Genomic DNA, 22,651 nt, shown 5'->3' with positions numbered 1-22,651 from the left:
ACATTTGTAATTTTAAGTAGTAAATTTTACCTGCTTTTCGGTAACAAGTTGCTAACATCAAGTGCCATCGCACTTCTAAAGGCCTAAAAAATTAAGTTGATTATATAAAGACCTACATAGTTAAGTTGATTATATAAAGGTCTAAAAATATATATAATTTTATTAAAAGCAAAAAAGAAACTTACAAGAAATTTTATTTTTTTAAACTGTGTTTGAAACTGAAAATTTTAAAATTATTTTATATTATTGCAAATAATATAAAATAATTATTGCAAGCAAATAATTTAACTGACAAATACTCAGAAAGATGGGTTGTAAAACTTTTCTTCAAAATTCTAGACATCTTTTTGTTGAATCTTTAGAAACATCTTTATAACATGCGCAGTGTAATACAGCAAAAAAAATGTTTTGAGTTTTTATATAAAATAAGTCTAAAATTCATTTGATTAAATGTTGCACTCTTTTATTGCATAGTCCAAAATATATTTTATCTAACAGTAATTTGTAATAAACAATATGGTATTGCTTATATTAGGATGATATTTAATTGGTAATTAATCAAGTTATTTTACAACTTGATCACTATAAAGAACACTTATTGTTTTTTAAAATGAAAGTAACTAGCTGAGGTACAAAAATCCTAAGTTATTGTGTTATTTCTTGTAATAGTTTAAGGTCAAACTCAACAACTGATTAAAAAACAGGTTATAAAAATAGTTTTAGTAACTTATTAACACCTTAAATATTAGAAAAAAAACATGTTTAATTGATAACCAATCATTAAAGTAACTGGACATTAGATGTTTTAGCTTAACGCCTCTCAGCCACAGACACTTTATTACTGTAACATTATAGTAGTAACCATCTACACACTATCTTCTTTATACTCATTACGCTTTACATAAACCATATATTTGACTGTAATACTGAACTTTGCAAATTTGCTGATGGTTTCCTCACACACATAAGCCCACTCAGCTCTACCACAGCATATCTGATTTATCAAAAAAATAAATTGTTATTGAACATAACCAAATGCATAATTAGAAGCATTCCAAATAACAAACTTGGCACCAGCCTATCAATATCTGTTACAACTGTTACTATATATTCCAATGTAGAAACGAACATCAACCAACAAGATGTAGAACCATGATGATGAATATCAACCAACAAGATGTAGAAATGAACATTACCCAACAATGACAGCACATCAAGCCTAAATTCACTTCACCTCAATACCTCAATACAAGTTGAAAGACTAAAAAACTGTAATAAGCACTATATAGAGAAATACTTATTAGCAATCTAGCAACTGATAATGAAGCACACATAAAATACAGAAAGAAATTTAAGAGCACTGAAATCTATTAACATTAATCAAAAAATTGACCTTAAAACATATAACACCAAACATACAGAAATATACATCAACATTATATTTATAAAAATCCTAAAACGAATTCTATGTAACCCAAACATTGTTTGTTTGACAATCTTGAACCAATATTGCCAGAGCAAGTAATGCATAAAAAAATAGTTTCACCTAAAGAACATTATATCATATAAGTGATGGAAATAACTTAAAAGTAATTGACCATAGGATCTTAAATCTTAATTTTACATCTATACATAATAGTAAAAATTTTGTAATTTTTAAATTTTTAGACCAATGAATTTGAATAAAGATTTATGAAGATTAACCCATAAATAATTTTACTAAATTATTTCCAAAACAAAAACGCAAATAACTTACTGCACTTGAACAGCTCTCTCAAAGTAAGTGATAGCTTTTTCAATAAACTGTGCATCTATATAATAACCACCTAGCCAAACTAAAGTTTTAATGCATGAGGGGTAATACCTGAAAGCCTAAATAATTATTTCAAATTAAAACATATTTATATCTCTATAAAACAGAGTATATGTATATATTGTATAAAAAAACAGATGTATATATATATATATATATATTTAAATCATTAAAAAATAGTGTTAAAAACTACAGAAAAAAGAAAAACAAAGCAATAGAATGAGTTCTGACATCAAAAATTTAAGTAGAAAGTTTGTTAATCACTAAGTCAAATTGGGTGAGGAGAAATTTGTTTCTAGGCCTGCAGTTAGATATTATTCCACTTTTTTTATTTAACAGATTTGGATTTTTGAAGAATAGAACTTCAAACTTTTCATTTATGATTATCTTATAGGATTACATAATAGGGTTATGGTTTCTTTTTTAAATTTCTGAGAGTATATACTTTAATTAAAAAAAAAAAATCATTCAATATAGATATAGGTTTTCCAATTTTGTAAAATTAATCTTTTTTTTAAATTACCTTTATGGATTGTATAGATAAGAAAGATATTACAGTAGATTGTAAAATTATGTTTGTTTTTTTTTGAAGATATATTAATTTTTAAAAGGTATTTTTGAGCCTAATATAGAAATTAATTTCAATTCTAAAATTTCTTCTTCTAAGAACTTGGAAAACGCAAGTGATTTTAAAGCCCAAAAACATTATTAAAATTATATATATATATATATATATATATATATATATATATATATATATATATATATATATATATATATATATATATATATATATATATATATATATATATATATATATATCTATGTATATCTTTTTTTTTTGAAAAAGTTCACCCCGCCATCGAAAAATCGATTTTATGTCAAAGGTAAAAACTTTTACCTTTGACATAAAAACTTTGAAAAAAAATCAAAAATAAGAACTTTTTATTCAGTGCAAAGGTTTGGTACCATACATAGTTTTCGACATAGTTTTAGAAAAAGACTTTTTATCACACATAAATTCCTTACAAATATCACACCTCATATCTCAGGAAATTCTTCACAAAAAACCTAATAATGATTTATATTACATAAATATTAACTCAAATTTTTCAAATTTTAAAGCAAATTCAATTACTAATATGTTTATTCAATTACTAATAGTATTATAATTAAACTCTTGAACAAAATTAAAAAACATTATGCCCTCTCATCAAAAGACAACACATCCACAGCGTGAGAAACTCAGTAAAAAAAAAAATTTAACTCTTATTTATCTGATGATAAATACACATTTAACTAATAACCAATACAATATAATTCTGCTTCAATTAGGCACAGAGTTTAAAATGAACAAAAATAAGACAAATTTACAAAATAATTAATTTACTCAGTCAAAACATATTAAACATCCTATCTTTTTTGTAAAATTTCTTACCTCATACATGTATTGGAATGCTTGAGATTTATCGCCATCTTCTTCATAAAGCATGGCCACCTTCCTTAAGACTTCACAATCTGTTGGAACAATATTCAACAACTGTTGATACCTAAAAATAAATTCATTAACATTATTGTTTAAAAAAAATTGCGCTTGATTGTGTTTGTAACCAAATAAAATTGATTTTACCATTCTAATGCCTCTGCAGTATTTTTGTCATTCTCATAGCTATAAATTATGTTAAAGAATTTCATTCTAATAATATTATTTAAAAATATTCTAAAAATATATAATAAAGTATATAAAAAATGTTACTAATTGTATAAGTGTGTGTACAAGATATATATATATATATATATATATATATATATATATATATATATATATATATATATATATATATATGTATATATATATATATATATATATATGTATATATATATATATATATATATGTATATATATATATATATATATATATATATATATATATATATATATATATATATATATATATATATATATATATATATATATATATATATATATATATATATATATATATATATATATATATATATATATATATATATATATATATATATATATATATATATATATATATATATATTAAACTTGTTAAAAATACATTTGGCCAATCTGACAAATGACTTCAGCATTATTAGGCAGAACTAAATTCAACTTATGAAAACATTCTAAAGCTTCATCAAACTTGCTCATCTTTTTGTAACACAAACCTTAAAAAGTAAAAACAAGTAATTAAAAAAATAAAATTAAAAAAAGAAAATATCTTTCTTTTTTAAGTATTATTATTTAGACATGTACCTAAATTATGAAGAGCCTCTGTGCATGATGCTTCTATATTTAGAGCTTCAGCGTAATAATCTTTTGCTTTTAAATAATTTCCGTTGTGATACTCTGCATTGCCTTTGTTGAGCAAAGCTTAATAAAAATTTATTAAAAATAAATAATAAACCAAGCACAGTATCTAAAGTACTTGTGAAAATCACAAAAATAAATTACCTGCTGGATTGTATCGATCACTACTTATAGCAATTTCAGCATGCTTATCTGATTGCGCAACATCTCCTTCCTAACCATATAAAAGTAGATTTTGTGTATTATTGTTATGTAGTCCATCTTTTTTGTTATTTAAAAAAATATATTTATTACCAAAAAATACAAGAATGATAAGTTTACAGCAGCCTGAGATTGCATTTTTGAAGATTTCTTTTCAAATTTCTTAAGTATTTGAGCAGCCTTTAAAAAATTAGACAGAATATAACTACATAAATTATATATAAATTAACATAAATTCAATTATAAATAAAAAAGTAAATATATGACAAATACTGTGCACATATTTATAGCTTCACATTAAAAAAACGAACAAAACTAAAAACAAGACCAAATATTTTCTTTATAGTATAAAAGACCACATGTTTTCTTCATATGGTATAAAAGACCACCTATTTTCTTTATATAGTATAAGAATAAACGTTAAACTTAACAACTAAGTGTGTTGATCAATAAATCATTTTATTTGCCATAACATTTTGAAAAACACTCTTTCAATGAAAAAAAAGTACTGAAAGATTTTCTTCGTATATAAAAAAATTAAAAAGAGAAATTAGAAATGCAAAAAAAAAAAAAAATTCTGCCTCCACTGACACACTCAAAATATCGATAAATTTCAAATTAAAAAAATTAGTTAAAATGGTATTGTATTGAATATAATATATAACTAAATAAAATAGTATTGTAAATAATATAGTTTGCTACATCAAAGTTATAGTACTCGTTTAATATAACTATATCCTTAAAAATCTATTTAGATTGACCTATATTTAACAAATTAGCTCTTAATTTCTCAGCATGATGATCATTTTTCTTAACATATCAAACTTTTTCAATGCCTTGTTTAGGTTTTTATGCACTGCTTTGAATGTTTGTTCTGAAGTAACAACAAGGAGAAACTTTTGCTTGCCAAGATAATCCTTGGAATGAAATCTGATTATGTAAAACTCTCATCTGAGTGAAATTTTCAAAACAAATACATAATGAACATAGTCTTAGGTGAAGCGATCATGGACTCCATAAACTTATCTTTTTTCTCTAAGTAGAATATATCAGTTTTATTTAAAAAAAATAAAATACTAAATCAAAAAATCAAATGCTTCTGAAAAGTGTTTACAACAATTTAAAAAAACTCTCAGGATTTTAATACATTACAGATATTTAGTTGGAAAATTAGTATCGTTTGTTCAAATATCTTTAAACTTTGACACAGTTGGGTCCATCAAAATGATCATCAAAAAGCCATACCAGATAATAGCTTTCTTTTCCAGAGAGTTCATATTTTTATCAGAGGAGGCAATTTTAACAAGATAATATTACATCAACATAATATATTTCTAAATTCATCTGCTAGTAATCCAGAAATTTGTTGATTAAATACTCAAAGACTTTGCTACTAATAGAGAGAAGACTGATCAGACAGTAGTTAGAGGAGTCAGAATGTTCCTTAGAATTGTTAAAAATTGGAACCGATGCCTTTTTTTTAGCAGACAGGAAAACAAGATTTAGTCAAGCACTTATTAAATAGTTTAGAGAGAATTGAAGTGAGTTCCGGATAAAATTTTGTAATGGGTAGTCTGGAGAACACCTGAACTGAAGAGAACTAAAAGCTTCCATACTTGCTCCATATATACACTCCTGAATCCAGGAGGTTACATTAAAATTACGAAAAGAACCCAAGTCAGATTTAGGGGAGTAGTTGGTAGTGCGATAAAAGAGTGAGTCTTAAGAAGTATGATATAGTAGTTTTAAAGGAATCATTGCACCTAAAGCCACCTAAAGTAGAACAAGGAGAAACTGATATAAGTTATGGTTGAGACAAAACACAAATCAAGGAGTAATTAGGGTTGTCTGGAAAATGAGTTACAAAGTTACCTATCAGAGTAAGAGATTGAGATATACAGAAATTATGAATTTTAGTGCCAGCAGGGTCAGTGGAATTAGAGCCAAACCATTCAGTATGATGATCATTAAAGTCACCAATAACAACAATATTATTTTTCCAGAGTAGCCCTATATATATATATATATATATATATATATATATATATATATATATATATATATATATATATATATATATATATATATATATATATAATATATATATATATATATATATATATATATATATATATATATATATATATATATATAAAAACTTTAAAAAAAAAATATTATTGAAAAACCTGTAAAAATGTACTTTTTTTATTTTTAGTTGAAAAACCATAGTTATTATGCAATGAAATTCAAAAGAATAATTTTTACATAAAACAAATATTATTTTCAAACATTTTATAAAATTTTGCTTCTTTTAAGTACCAGGTTGATCTACTTTGAAGAATTTTTTTTTCATAGAATATTAGAGGCCCTAAAATGTTCAAGGGACTAGAGGCGATTCCAAAAATATTTTAATTTCGAAATTTTTTGTTAATTCAGTGACATTTTATTATATAGCATATATTTAGAGCTATTACAAGGCAATTTTAAAAAAATTCTGTTTTTCAATGCACCTTTATATATATATTTATATATATATATATATATATATATATATATATATATATATATATATATATATATATATATATATATATATATATATATTATATATTATATATTATATATTATATATTATATATTATATATTATATATTATATATTATATATTATATATTATATATTATATATTATATATTATATATTAATATACTATATATTATATATTATATAATAAATATATTATATATTATATATTATATATATATATATATATATATATATATATATATATATATATATATATATTTATATATATTAAATATTGTTATATTTGTTAACTATTTTAAAAATATGTTATATATCTATGTTATAAATAATAAAAACAAATTACTTTAGTAAAATCTTTTTGTTTTAAATAAACCAATGATCTGGTGATTTCGAGTTCATTTGCAAGTTCAATATATGGAGATGCTTTTACAATATCAGTACACCTAAAAACATTTTTCATAATTATAAAACATAACATAAATATAAAGAAACTAATTATTAGATCTAATTTTTTGTCTTGCTGATACCAAATGCATTTCCAAATTTATAAATAACAAAACTATAATTACAACTGAATGAAAAAAAAATTTAAACAACTAAATAATGACATAAGATTTCATTACAGCTACTAATTGTTACTATTTTGTAATGTGGTTACAATAAATAAAAAAAGGAAAAAAAATATCAAACTTATTTTCAATTAATAATATTGAATACATTTAAGAGATGTTCAAAGATATTTTTAAAAAAAATACTTAATATACTTTTGTAAAAAACATTTATGAATTGTAATCAAAATTGCTTACCAATCAAACCCTTCATCAAATCCATCTTCAATAACAGGAGCAATAAGTTTAGCCGCCATAGTGATGTATCTTTCAGCAGTTAGCTGTCTATTAAAAAAATATAAATTGTAAATATGATAATATAATAGATTAAAAGATTTTGTTTTATCGCAGATAATAATTTTATTGATACTATAGTAAATTCTAAAACTGTGTTTATATATATACATATATATATGTATGTATATATATATATATATATATATATATATATATATATATATATATATATATATATATATATATATATATATATATATATATATAAGGTCATGGTTTGAGTTTAAAACTATTGGCAATTTTGAAAATCTTTAAAAAATAATAATACCTACTTAATAAAATTTAAAAGGCAATACTTTATCTTTCAAAATTTTGTTTATGTTAACAAATTTGTAAAAAAATAACTGGTTCAAAAGCAAAAATATTTAATTACTTATATAAAATTTCTTTCATTTAGCTAATTACAAACATAAAGTGTCAATAATAATAAAAACAATAATAATAATAACAGTAATAACAACAATAATAATAATAATAACAAATTACTAATTTATTGATAAGACTTTAACTTAAATTTATAATAATTACTTTTTCTAATATTTAAATTTTCTTAATTTCAAAAGTTGTTATTTATTTGACATTATTGTTCAAAAGTTGTTATTTATTTGACATTAAGTTATTTTGCTTTTTGTGGTAATAATATGGATAAACTACCATAGCATTTTTATTTGATTTAATTTGACCTCTGCAACTAGAAACTGGTTCAAACTTTTAAAGGCTTCCAGTAAATATTTATATCTTACTACCACTAATGAATTCAAATTTAATAACAAAGTAAAGACTCTAAATCAAAATATGTTTCTAGGCTTTCCTTAATGAAAGTCAACTCACTCAATTACATCATGTAATTGAGTTTATAGGATCAATTACAACATAAGACATAATGTTGACACTCTTTTTCTGAGTGTCAACATTATGTCTTATGTTGTAATTGATATATACAATTTACAGGATCAATTACAATAAAAGACATAATGTTGACACTATTTCTGCTCATTCAACCATACTTGTTCTCCGACAATTAAATGTTGTCATAGAGACATAATATAATATAAATAAACAAATACTTACATTTTTATATTAGTTGGTTTTATTTATATTATTTAACTGTTGTAATTTTCTATTGGTTGTACAAACTTATTTTATACATATGACTTTTAACAACAAGTTTAACAACAATATAAATAATTATAAAAAGTCACTTTTGCTTATTATATCTTCTTAACGAGTCATCACGAATAGCATCTAAAACCATTTGTCCATGATGATCATTCTATAACAAAAACTTCTCATTATAAACAAGGCAAGATAGAAACTATACTAATACAGGGTTGCCACTATACCAATACGAGATTGTCACTATACTAATACAGGGTTGCCACTATACTAATACAGGGTTGCTACTATACTAATACAGGGTTACCACTATAGTTCTGGAATAAAATTCCCTTATTTTCTCTGATTTTTTCAATGAAATTTGGCTTATTTTTCCCTGATATTTCTATCATTTTTACTCAACAACTTAGCATTAAAACTTCAACATTAATCCCAAGACACACTATTTTTAACCCCTAAAGAAAACAGATAGCCCGCTTTCAATATATAAGAAATTTTTATATTTCTGTTTTAAATGGAAAACCAATCATCTGTTTGATAAAAAAAAAAAAAAAAGAAAGATTGAACCCTTTTAAAAAACAGTTAAAATTAACAAATTGGTCTTCGAAACAAATATAAAAACAAATGCTGAACATAAAGAATGTCAAAGTATTATCAAACTTGAAAGAACCAACATTTAAAATATTTTAAATTACTAGAAAGGCAATAATAATTTGCATTTCATACTTTATACTTCACTCAATACTATTTGCTGCTCCTTAAATCCTAATAGGACTTGATTCAACAACATTATCACATTACTTTCAATTCCTTTTTTTTTTGCAAATTTTTTTTTTCTTTTGATATTATTAATATTTAAATGAGGCGTTACAAACAATCTTTCATTACTGATTTTTACCTGTTGAGCCTTCAATTTGTTTTATATCATGAGATCTTTGAAGCTTCATTAACTTCCTTGATCAAAAACTAGTTTGAGCTATATAATTATTTAATTAGTTAACTAAAAATGAATATTAATTACTATAAAACATTTAAAATATTAAAGTAAAATAGTACCAAAGTAAACAATTCCCTGATTTTCCCTGACTTTTAACTAAATCAATCTTTTTTCCCTGACTTTTAACTAAATCAATCTTTTTTCCTTGATCATATCTAAATTTCCATGACTTTCCATAATTTTCCCTAATCATATCTAAATTTCCATGACTTTCCCTGATTTTCCCTGATCATATCTAAATTTCCATGACTTTCCCTGAATTCCCTGATCTCCCTGATTTGGTGGCAACCCTGTAATAAAATAATTAGTAAAAATAGAGAGTAAAAAATTAATTATAAAATAATATTCAAGACTTTAATACGTTTTAATATTTATGTTAGTCAGTGAGTCTAATGTAATTTTTAATTACATTAGACATACTAATTAACTTAGAAAATAAGTAAAAGTAAAGTAAAAAAAAAAAAAGAAAAAAAGAGTAGCCTCATTGACTTATTGTCTACTGGCCATTTAGGAGATAAAAACATTTTCAAACAATTCATACAGCAGAAGGGTTGTATTTTTCATTATCAACATCAATGGATGCAATCTGTGTGAGCTTTTGAAATGACTTTTTCATCTTTTCTTTATCATTTAAAGCATAAGCACACAACAAGAGATTAAAACCTGTAAAAAGATGTAAATAATAAATCTTGCCAAAATAAAATTAATTATTGAACTTCTATACTCCCTAATACAAGTGGCAACCTGTGCTTTTTATGTATTCAAAGTAAAAAAATTATATACTTAAAAATACATTAATTATAAGTAATAAGGGTTAAAACATTTATGTAAACTTGTATGATACTTTATTATCTTTTTATAAAAAAACCTTAACACATAAATAAAATTATTAAGTTATTTAATAATCTATTATAACTTATTTATTTTAACCAAACTATTAATTTTATACCATTAATTATATATTAACTAAGCATCACTTGAAATAATACTTATGCTATGTATATTCATAACTATGTAAATAATGATTTAATTAATCCAATCAAATAAAATTATTATTTAACCTAAATTTATTATTAAATCGAATTGCTTTAATAAAATTATTATTTAATTAAACCTTTAAATTGGGGTAATCAACAGCCTTTTTACAAGTAAGGAATCAAACAGCTTTTTAAATATATCAAACTGTTTCTTAAAATGCAATGCGACTATTCAAATAAAATGAGTATCCAGAGGCCTTAAATACATGAAGGATAGTTAAATGGTAATCAATGCCAACAACTTTTGAATAAAATTGACATGCTTAAATAATCATGAATCAAGCAAGTGCCAAAACTGGATTGCAAAAAAATAATAGTAGCTTTTAATAAAGTTGTAAATTCATACAAATCTCTTTATTCAAATTGCATACAGAGATATTAGAAGCCTAATCACGTCAAAAGTACATCTTATAGCCTGCTGCCGCAAGGGAGCGACACTACATCGACTTAGGGTTTGGCATAGGGTAGCAATCTTTTCGTTCATTATTTGTAGATTTTTTCTTCTGAAAACGCTGTATAAATCAATGTAACAAAAATAGGATATCAACTTGCAACATAAATACTATATATATATATACATATATATATATATATATATATATATATATATATATATATATATATATATATATATATATATATATATATATATATATATATATATATATATATATATATATATATATATATATATATATATATATATATATATATATATATATATATATATATATATGCAATACTTATATTTGCAAGTGAAATCCATAGAACACCTTAGCATATAAAAATATTTTTTTAGTGCTTTTTTGGGTCACCCTTGTTGGCCTAAAGTAATAATAAGTTTTGTGTTTCATTTATTTTTTATCAACTGCTTAAATACATCATTAGGCAACATAGAAAAAATGAGAGAACAGGAGTAAAGTTTTTATCTTTTTTGAAAACAGAATGTACAATTATTTTAAATTTTATTTGTTTTTTTAGTGATTTTGATTAAAAATAGTAATAACTGTTTTAGGGTACACTAGAAAATCAAAATTTAAAAGCCAGTGTTAACATAGACATTTTCAAAAAGGACATGGAAATCCATAAACTAGTAAACTGAGCAAAAATATATATAATAACCCAGTACCATTATTTGTTTACAAAGGATTTTAGTGAATAGCAGAAAATGATTTAAAAAAATTAAAAACATACCAGTTTGCATATCAGGAAGATCAGTCATAATGTGCTCATATGTGGTTAAAGCATCACTGTACTGAGCCATTTTTACAAACACCATGGCAATGTTTTTCATCATAGGTATTCTAATCAAATTAAAAAGCTTTGAAATCCATTTTTTAACATAAACACAATAAAAACTATTTGATAGACTACTAATTATTCAAAAAACTTAATTTTTTTTTAAATAAATTACCTAACTTGTTTGTGAGTTTGGGGGATTTGATCAAGAGCCATTCTGTAATATTTAATAGCTTGTGGATAGTTTCTTTGAACATAATATATGTTTCCAATATTTATACGCAATCTGCCAGCATTGCTGAACATTTTGTTCTTAATTATCACATTATAAGTATTAATTGCTTCATTATACATCTGTAAATTATGATAAGAAGATGCTAGATTGAACAAAACCTGTAAATGTTGTATAAACTTTATGTTAAATTTAATTAAAAATAAACAGATTAATATTAAATAAACTTTAAAAGTTTCGTTATTTATATATATATGTATATATATATATATATACATACATACATACATACATACATACATACATACATACATACATACATACATACATACATACATACATACATACATACATACATACATATACATATATACATACATACATACATACATACATACATACATACATACATACATACATACATACATACATGCATGCATGCATGTATGTATGTATGTATATATGTTTATATATGTATGTATGTATGTATGTATGTATGTATGTATATTTATATATATATATATATATATATATATATATATATATATATATATATATATATATATATATATATATATATATTTATATATATATATATATATATATATATATATATATATATATATATATATATATATATATATATATATATATATATATATATATATATATATATATATATATATATATATATATATATATAACAAAACTTTTAAGGTTTATTTAAAATTATTCTGTATAATTTTTAGGTACACAGTTGATTTAAGAATTTATTAAGAAGCAGTTAATTGAACAACTTGGTTTCCATAATTTTTAATTATTTTTTATGAATGAAATGTGTTTTATGTGTTTCCAGGTTAAATTTTAATAACAACTACATGTTTTTATCTATCAATCCTCATCTAGTTGTTGACTTAAATAAGTTATTTAATTTCACAATTTTATTTTGCTAGTTACTTCTATTATTTTTCTTACTATAACTTAAATTTAAAATATACCGAATAAGTGATATCAAGATTTATATGTTCAGTTAACTGTGATTGCTCCTGGTGCCTACATAAATTTCTTTCCATTCGCCCAGCTTCTTTTGCTTTTTCTAATGCCTAATATGTACCCAAAAAAAAAATAGTATACTTTTTAAATATTTATTTTAAATAACAAACAACAAAAAACAAGTTCTTTGTCAAAAACAAAAAACAAGTTCTTTGTCAAATTAGGTTGAAGTACTTAATTAACTTTAGTGCAAAAGTAAATGAAAGGAATAAAGTAGCCAAGATAAAAAATAACAAATTAATACTGCAATGGTTAACTAATTAATCATCTACCAAACTACAAAATTAAATTTACTAATTTAAAATCGTTTCGCTCAGCAGCATAACAGCTTTCTTCAACAAGCGCCATTGTTTGTTTTTCTAATATCTTTAACTTCTCTTCAGGACTAAAAATTTAGTTAGCCAGTGTTTTATTTATTAGGCAATCAAAGAAATCAAATTTATTCATATCTAATTTAAAAAATTCAAATGATTTGTTGGATTTTCAATAACAAATAAAAAGAAGTAAAAAAAACAAACAAAATTAAAAATAAATAAAAAATAAATGATATTTAGATTCGAAATTTTAATCATAAAAATGTTTAACTAAAAGAATTTAGTTCAAATTTTTTTTAATTAATAATTTTGCATATAAATGAAACTAATACCTATCTTCTGATTTGACATCTAACAGAGAGGATGCTGGACCTTTTGTTTGTAGCAAGGGATCAAGTAAAGTGTTAGATGCTAAATATTTTTAAGTTTTTGAGATACAAATAAAAAACTATTGATATTTAAAATATGTAATAACTGATTTAAAGAATACATTTTCCTGTAGATGAATAACCTGCCGCTCGAACAGCTGTCATTGGTCTGGCTTGTGCAGGGTTCTAATATAGAAAATAAAAATAAATCATAAAAACTGGAAAAATGAATATAGCAATTTTAAAATTCTAAATATAAACAAAAAAAGAATTTTTTAAATCACTCACAGTAGCAACACCTGTTGCTAATCTACCTCCCATGGATGGCACAGCAACATGACCACGATTCTAAATAAACATCAAAGTTGACTCTAGTGTAGTTTAATGATTTAAAAATTTAGGTTGAGCCTAAAAGTTCATCTGCAGACTCATTTTTTAATTAAACAGATTTTTTTTTGATATGACATGTCATTGCAAGATGTGTAAAAAAATATATTAAATTACAAGAATGTTTGTAATTTAATTTTTTTTTGTTTTTGTTTATATCCTTCTATTTTGATTTTTTTTTAAAACACTATAGCAATCCTACCATCTGTCTACCAAAAATCTCAAAAGATATTAACTTTTTTTCAAATTTGATAATTATTTATAAATGATAATTAATATTGATAAAAATTATTTAATTAAAAAAAAATAGAACTAAATTCTTTAATTAAACATTTTAATGATTAAAATTTCAACTTTATAATTGCTACATTTGGATTTGATTGTAATAAATTGTTTTTATAAAATGTATAAAATTTAAATAACAAAAAAATTTTGTTTTGAGTTATAGAAAACTTTAAATACTAATTTACCAAAGATGTATTCATTCTATTGTCTGCAGCTGTTCTGAGAGGTGGTCTGCCAGCACTTGAACCCTATTGTAAAGTGTTAGTTATTTTAACATCTATTTATTAAAATTATATCAAAATCAAAAAACTTGCATTTAAAAAAGAATATTTATATCTAAGGTAAGATCACAAAACTAACTTTATAAGAGAACAATAGAAATGGGTTTAGAAATCAGATTAAAAAAACAAGTAAACTTGGAATCCTTGTCAAAAAATCTCCTTGATTAGCAGTCAAGTAGATTTTCTGACAAGGTTAGCCATGTGAAAAGACTCCTTGACTGTACTAACCATATATATATACACTTCTTCACTGCAATAGCCATTTGAGTTAGTATTAAACAAAATAAAAGCATAAGGATAAAAGCTTTTCTTTACCTACAATCTGCAATTTAGTCACAATATAAAATCTGCTACAATAAAAACAAATTTCAACTAAACTATTAATATAAGAAAAGTTTACAAACACGACTCCACCCTGCAAAGGGTGGAATTGTGTTTTTAAATTTCTTAAATTTTTTTTAAATTTTCTGCCTATCTCAATGTGCATTCTGAGATTTTTGTATAAAAAAAAACCTTCAAGATTTAAAATCTTAATTATCGTCATTGCTTTAGCATTCTTGTTTCAACACTTTCATAAATTGGACATTAACATAAAAATTATTTTAAAAGCCAGGTAAGATATATTATTAACAGTTCTGATACATTATTAATATAAGAATTATTATTAAAGGTTAATAATCAATATACTAATAAGTATACTATTAAAGATTACAGCTCATCTGCTTTTTACAAAGAGTTCAAGTACATAATATCTGCTGTCTGGTAGTCTATGCTTTAACTTTATTTAGATTTATTGTGCATTTACTGCAAATATTACTTCTACTGTTATATATGATTTTATATTGTTGTTTATTACTTGTATATTTTAGACATTTAATAATAAACTAAAACATGATCTGTTATAAAAACTCATCAACCAAGGTATTTATTAACAACCTTAAACTAACAAAACAATTAGGTTCACATCAATATTATTAAATATCTTATTCAAATAGACCTTAAAAATAATCCAGATAATTCTTTAGGATCTACTACAAAAAAGTCAATCAAAAAATTTGGTATGGCCAGTAGCCTTTGAGTACCTCAACTTGTATATATGCTTTTCTATGATCCACTAAAGCAGTTTTGCACCCATATAATCATATACTGTTTAACGAGTAGGGGTGCTCAAACTAAATACCCTCATAAACTCCAACATTAATTAACATCCACACAAAAAATAAATACAAAGAAAAATTTTCACTTTTTTAAAGGTTGTGGATTGTATATTTCAACTTACGTTTTTCATTTGTAATTTTACATAAAAAGAAGGATTGACATAGTAAAAATTTGTTTTTTAAATTTTAACTTTTATTATAATTCTTTTGAAACAATTATAAATACAATAATCCTAGATTCTCTAATACAAATATAACTGTAGCTGTATATAACTATAACTGTTACCAAAAAAGATGCAGAAAATTCAATAACTGAAGTGGAACAGATGTGGTGTGCAGCAAAGCCAGTGCCAGATAAATTCCCATTCTGTGCACTGTGTATCTGTTGCTGAACAGCGCTATGTCATAGTTGGAGAAACTAGTAGAGACCTTTCTATGAGAAAGAAAAGAATTTTAAAAGGATCTTTTGATTCTGACAGCAGTGACAAAAATAAAGTGATGAACCGATGGAAGAGGAACATATTCCTACTCTGCAAATGAGTAATATTCTGCCTTTTGACTGGATTGTAGTAAAATATGAAAAAGTATTTTACCCAGGGTAGATCAAGTGAAGTTTGAAAAAAATGAAGTTGTTGTTAAAGTAATGCACATTTCAAAGTCTAGCAAATATTACTACTGACACAAAAATGATGACTGCATTTCTTACTTATTAAAAGATAAGAAAATTAGATCTCCAATTCCTTGCGAGGGAACTAGGAAGCAGTTTCAATGATACCATTATTGCGTATTAGTTTTACATCTAAAAAATGTTTCATCATCACAATTTTCATTGCATGTCTAAATGAACAGAATGCATAGAGTATTTAACATGTCTTAAATGAAGTCACAACTAACATTCTCAGCAGTTTACATTTGACACCAAAGATATTTAATTATTACTTAGTGAGTAATACTCAAGAGAACTTCCATTTATCAAAATGTTTTTTGTTAGCTCTTTAAATTAAATCATAGTGTAAAATATTATCTGGTAACTGAAATAAATTTAAAAAAAACATCAAGAAAAACTGTATGAATTTTTTGTCCACCACCACGGAATTACCCTTTGATTAACTGCAGACAAAAACCTCTCTATTAGACATAGAAAACTTGAGGAATGTTATTTGGTATTGAAAGGTTAAACAGATAATTCGCCATATCAGGTTTGTGAAACCAAAAATTCATAGTCATGACACGTGTGTCAAAACTAATTGTTCATTTGTCACAAAATTTGACAAGCTTTGTCACCACTTCTTTGTAAGAGATGACCCTTGGAACTTCAGGTGCTGCTAACTTATTCATACCCTTTTGTTTTTTATTAGGAATGCAGCTACATATTGAACTAGAGATGCTTTTTATTTATTTTAAAGAATGAGCTCTGCTGTCTTATGTACCTCTCTGCCTGTTCTTCTTTGAAATGCAACATAAATAGTACTGATCAGTTAACTTGTATTTTATCCTAAATATAAGCCATACTAACTTAAATAAGCTAATTGATGCTAGTTGACAACAGAGCAAAAGAAATAGCTTTTTAAGTTTTAGAACAATTAACTCCAACTATCCAACAACAACTGTGCATACAAATTAATCGCACATGTTAAACCTCCACCTTTTTGTCATGGTCAATATTTTTTCTATCAAATCTTAATTACCATTTAAATTTAACCCAAATTTAAGCCACCTAATTTAACACCCTAAAAATAAAACCCACTTTCACAGGAAATAGAAAATTACTTATAATTTATAATTTGACTGAAAACAAAAAATTATATACAAATTTTAAAGCTCTTACCATTATGAAGTATATAAAGAACTTGGTATGCATAACTGTAAGCACTTTAAGTGCTGAGTAAATATAATGTAATAATACTTTAAGCCTTCTATTTAACAGTAATTTGATTTAAAATGGAAAGCTTACAATTTTACAGTAATTTACTGTAAAAATGGAAGACTAACAATGATATATTATATTTACTCAGCATTTGCAATGATAACAACTTTAGTATATACAAGATATTTTAATGATATATATTTAATATATTTAAAACTAAAAAATGATCTATCACAAACAGATTTAAAAAAATGTCCATAACTTAATTTTTTATATTGAAAAACATACACTGAAAAGTATATTTATAAACTAAAAAAAATTACATTTGATAAATAAAAATGTATTCAATATATTTAAAACAATACCAATCTTTTTCCATAACTAGTTTTTAAAGCTTTTTGAAATCCTTCATCTTCATACAAACCCTATAAAATATAAAACCTTGACTATGTTATTTTTAAAAAATTAGAAAAACGCAAATATCAAAATTTTAATTGTTTCATATGCAACATGACTAAAAATCTAATAAAAAAATTTAGTGCATAACAATATGTACCTCAGTATCAAACGCTGCATCATAAACATTTTCAAAATCATTGTATAAGTCCCCAGTATCATCTTCACCCACCAAATGTACTGAATTTAACATACTATTTTCCCAAGACATAAGTTATTTTATTAATCTAAGTAGAGGTTATAGCCTAGTGTTATATTCAAATATTATATATGATTCATATTATGAATATTTTTTTATTTAACTTGTTTTTATTTTATTAATTTACATAAACTAATATATAATTATACTTATATATATATATATATATATATTATATATATATATATATATATATATATATTATATATATATATATATATATATATATTATATATATATATATATTATATATATATATATATTATATATATATATATATTATATATATATATATATATATATATATATATATATATATATATATATATATATATATATATATATATATATATATATATATATATATATATATATATATATAGAACCCTTAGATGTTGTCCGAAAGTTTTTTCCATATTTTTTTGACAAAAAGTAAAAATTAAAATGCAAGACCGGAATTTTTTTTTTAATAATGATAGACTGCCTGCCCCAACCAAACCCTTAGTCGATGAAGCAGCACTCCCTTGCGGGTCAGGCTATTTGTCAGTCGATGTAGCAGCACTACCTTGCGAGTCAGGCTATTTGTCAGTTGATGTAGCAGCACTCCCGTGCGAGTCAAGCTATTTGTCAGTCGATGTAGCAGCACTCCCTTGCGAGTCAGGCTATAAGATTGTCGATGTAGCAACACTCCGCGCATGATTTACAGTAAAAAAAACAAAAATAAAAACATTTTATTAAAGAAAATAAAATAAAAACATTTTATTAAAAAAAATAAAAATAGAAACATTGTTTATATTGTTAAAAACATTCAGAATGTTTTAAAAACATTCAGAATGTTTTTAAAAACATTCTGGTCAATTAAATTTGCGTTTTTGTGGTTTTTTTATATAACAATTAATTTGTAATTAAATTAATGGTTTTGACTTTAGTCCAACACAAAAATGTTGGACGAAAGTCAAAAGTAATTAAAAGTGACGTATGTGTTGGCGTAAGAATCACATTTTTCCTTCCGCTCTTCCCAAAGACAACAAACTATAGATCTATATATATATATATATACATATATATATATATATATATATATATATATATATATATATATATATATATATATATATATATATATATATATATATATATATATATATATATATATATATATATATACGTATATGTATATATATATATATATATATATATATTTATATATATATATATATATGTATACATATATATTTATATATATATATATTATATAAATATATATATACATATGGTGAAACTTCAAGTCGAAGATAAAAGTTAGATAATTGTTTTTTACTAATTAATTATTGCTCTGTTCTTTAAGAACATTGAGCACTCTATTTGTAAAATACACTAACATAATTTACATATATAAATATATATGTATACATATATATATGTATATATATATATATCTATATATATATATATATATATATATATATATATATATATATATTTATACATATATATTTATATATATATTATATAAGTATATATATACATATATATATATATATATATATATATATATATATATATATATATATATATATATATATATATATATATATATATATATGTATGTATGTATGTATACATATATATTTATATATGTAAATTATGTTGGTGTATTTTACAAATAGAGTGCTCAATGTTCTTAAAGAACAGAGCAATAATTAATTAGTAAAAAACACTTATCTAACTTTTATCTTCGACTTGAAGTTTCACCATTGCTGGATCATCAGGAAGAGTTATATATTTATATATATATATATATATATTATATAAATATATATATACATATATATATATATATATATATATATATATATATATATATATATATATATATATATATATATATATATGTATATATATATATATATATATATATATATATATATATATATATATATATATATATATATATATATATATATATATAATTTTATTTAAAGCATCGTAATAAGTATACCATTATTATTTTGTTTATGGTCGCGATGGATTTCTTAACTAATCAAATCACGTTTAATAACAGAATGTTTTTTGTTGCGGTCGTAAAAATATTTTGCTCGGTAGTATAGTTATTATGAGGGACGGTTCTTTAACAACACTTCGGAGAGAGTAAATAGATTATTTCAGAAACCCGTCAAGTGCGCCTTTTTAAATTTTCGGAAAACTAAAAAAACTTCTAAATTTTAAAATTTGTGAGAATTTTGTTTTGGGAAAAAATTTAATGTATTTTTTAATGTGATTTAAAAAAAATAATAGGTAAATTAAAAAAAAAAAATTTTCTAAGCAAATCCACTTTAGAAATTTTGCACTTGGGGGGCATCCATAAAGTAAGTACACTCAAAGAGGGAAGGGGGTCAAAGAGGGCTTTGTAGTCGTATAAAGTATCTCAGGAAGATTAGGGGAAGAAGAGATCTGCAAAACTTTAAAAAACGCTCGCTTTAATTTAAAAAATTATCTTAATTTAAACAATTTTTTCTAAATTAAAACAATTTTAATTATCAAAAAAAAAAAAATAAGAGGGAGATTATTTCAAACTTTTGAGGTTAGAGATTCTTAAAAGTACGCATGGCAACAGAGGAAGGGGGTAATATTTCTAAATTTTTGGCATACGTACTTTATGGACGACCCCTTGACGAGTTTCTGCAATAAAATATAACATTTTACCTAAAAAATCTTTATGTTTAAATTTATTGAAAATCAAATAAAAAAGTTGAAATATTAGTTAAATGAAGAATACAAAATTTTTCAACATTCCTCGATCACAAAGATTTGTAGAGAATCTTACAACACATTGATTTTTATTTTGCACGAAATTTATGTCAACATTAGAAGCTACCATGAAATTTAAAAAAAAAAATTTCTCCAAAATATGGAAGTTCAGAAACGGCATAGAACAACAAAGTAAAAAGAATCCATTAATGCAACCATTGCCTTAATGCAAAGCATGATAACTGACAGGAAAGCATCTTATTTGGGAATTAATAAAGTCCATGCAAATATTGTTTAAAAAAGGTAGAAAGACCTAACGACGAAGCTTAACTTAAAAGAGACCATTTGGTAATGTTTAAAAAACTGTTGAGCATGAGTTAACCAGCATTTCTAGTGATGAATTAGTTGAAAGGATTTCTGGACCCAGCTCAGGCTGCTCTGAAATTGAAAGGCGACACAAAAAGCAAATTAAATCTGATGGGTACCTGTTTTAGTATCCGGAGTTAATGGAACTAAACATCTTGGTGTACTAAACCTTACAAGATCAACCACAAAAGTTAGTCTGAAACATTATAATGTTGTCTCTGTTGCAACAAAAAATTTACTAATAGATTGGAAATGCGACAAAACAACATCATAATCATGGTCTTTGACACGACATCCTCAAATACAAGTGAGGCGTTATCAAGGCAATAGTTTATTACATTTTGTGATATATTTATAGTTTACTAAGTTTTTAATCAATAAGTTATTTTTGGACAAACTTTAGGATTACAAATAATGGGGAGGGGAGTTTTACGTAATGGACTAATCCTCAAGAATTAGGTATAGTTTTATTAAATAATTAATTCATAAAATACATCCCAAGACAGCATACTGCAGCATTTTTCTACCTGCAGAGAGAGCTAGATTTTCCCTTTTTGTAATTTGCATGCTGCAGGCATGTAGGAAAAGGCGTGCTTAGCAAATGTTAAAATTCATTAAATTAAAGGTCTAAATATTTAAATTTTTACTAGGTCTAAATATTGAAACTATTGATTCATTCGGTCTAAATATTGAAATTTTTACTAGGTAAGCCTAATGCTTTTACACATGACTTGCTTTA

At 23.5% G+C, this 22,651-nt stretch overlaps 1 protein-coding gene across 1 annotated transcript in view; it reads right to left on the bottom strand.

Annotated features, from left to right (window-relative positions):
* Window positions 1-18,862, bottom strand: part of LOC100199591 (intraflagellar transport protein 88 homolog) — a 43,588-nt gene extending 24,726 nt beyond the window's left edge. Inside the window, exons 1-22 of the mRNA XM_065792543.1 lie at window positions 18,697-18,862; window positions 18,506-18,565; window positions 15,021-15,083; window positions 14,452-14,511; window positions 14,286-14,349; window positions 14,128-14,206; window positions 13,776-13,866; window positions 13,427-13,531; window positions 12,372-12,589; window positions 12,152-12,261; window positions 10,462-10,583; window positions 9,010-9,080; window positions 7,709-7,795; window positions 7,246-7,345; window positions 4,449-4,535; window positions 4,299-4,368; window positions 4,101-4,217; window positions 3,904-4,012; window positions 3,444-3,482; window positions 3,252-3,363; window positions 1,757-1,872; window positions 31-83 (exon numbers count right to left, since the gene is read on the bottom strand). Coding sequence (XP_065648615.1) covers window positions 31-83; window positions 1,757-1,872; window positions 3,252-3,363; window positions 3,444-3,482; window positions 3,904-4,012; window positions 4,101-4,217; window positions 4,299-4,368; window positions 4,449-4,535; window positions 7,246-7,345; window positions 7,709-7,795; window positions 9,010-9,080; window positions 10,462-10,583; window positions 12,152-12,261; window positions 12,372-12,589; window positions 13,427-13,531; window positions 13,776-13,866; window positions 14,128-14,206; window positions 14,286-14,349; window positions 14,452-14,511; window positions 15,021-15,083; window positions 18,506-18,565; window positions 18,697-18,807 — 2,044 coding nt within the window. The 5' untranslated portion in view covers window positions 18,808-18,862. The remainder of the gene's footprint in view (window positions 1-30; window positions 84-1,756; window positions 1,873-3,251; window positions 3,364-3,443; window positions 3,483-3,903; window positions 4,013-4,100; window positions 4,218-4,298; window positions 4,369-4,448; window positions 4,536-7,245; window positions 7,346-7,708; window positions 7,796-9,009; window positions 9,081-10,461; window positions 10,584-12,151; window positions 12,262-12,371; window positions 12,590-13,426; window positions 13,532-13,775; window positions 13,867-14,127; window positions 14,207-14,285; window positions 14,350-14,451; window positions 14,512-15,020; window positions 15,084-18,505; window positions 18,566-18,696) is intronic.
* Window positions 18,863-22,651: the final 3,789 nt, after the last annotated feature.

The sequence above is a fragment of the Hydra vulgaris genome, chromosome 03 (genome assembly GCF_038396675.1).
Source record: "Hydra vulgaris chromosome 03, alternate assembly HydraT2T_AEP".
Classification (NCBI taxonomy): Eukaryota; Metazoa; Cnidaria; class Hydrozoa; order Anthoathecata; family Hydridae; genus Hydra; species Hydra vulgaris.
The sequence above is the reverse complement of the archived record's forward strand: the minus strand, read 5'-3'. Positions and strand labels throughout refer to the sequence as shown.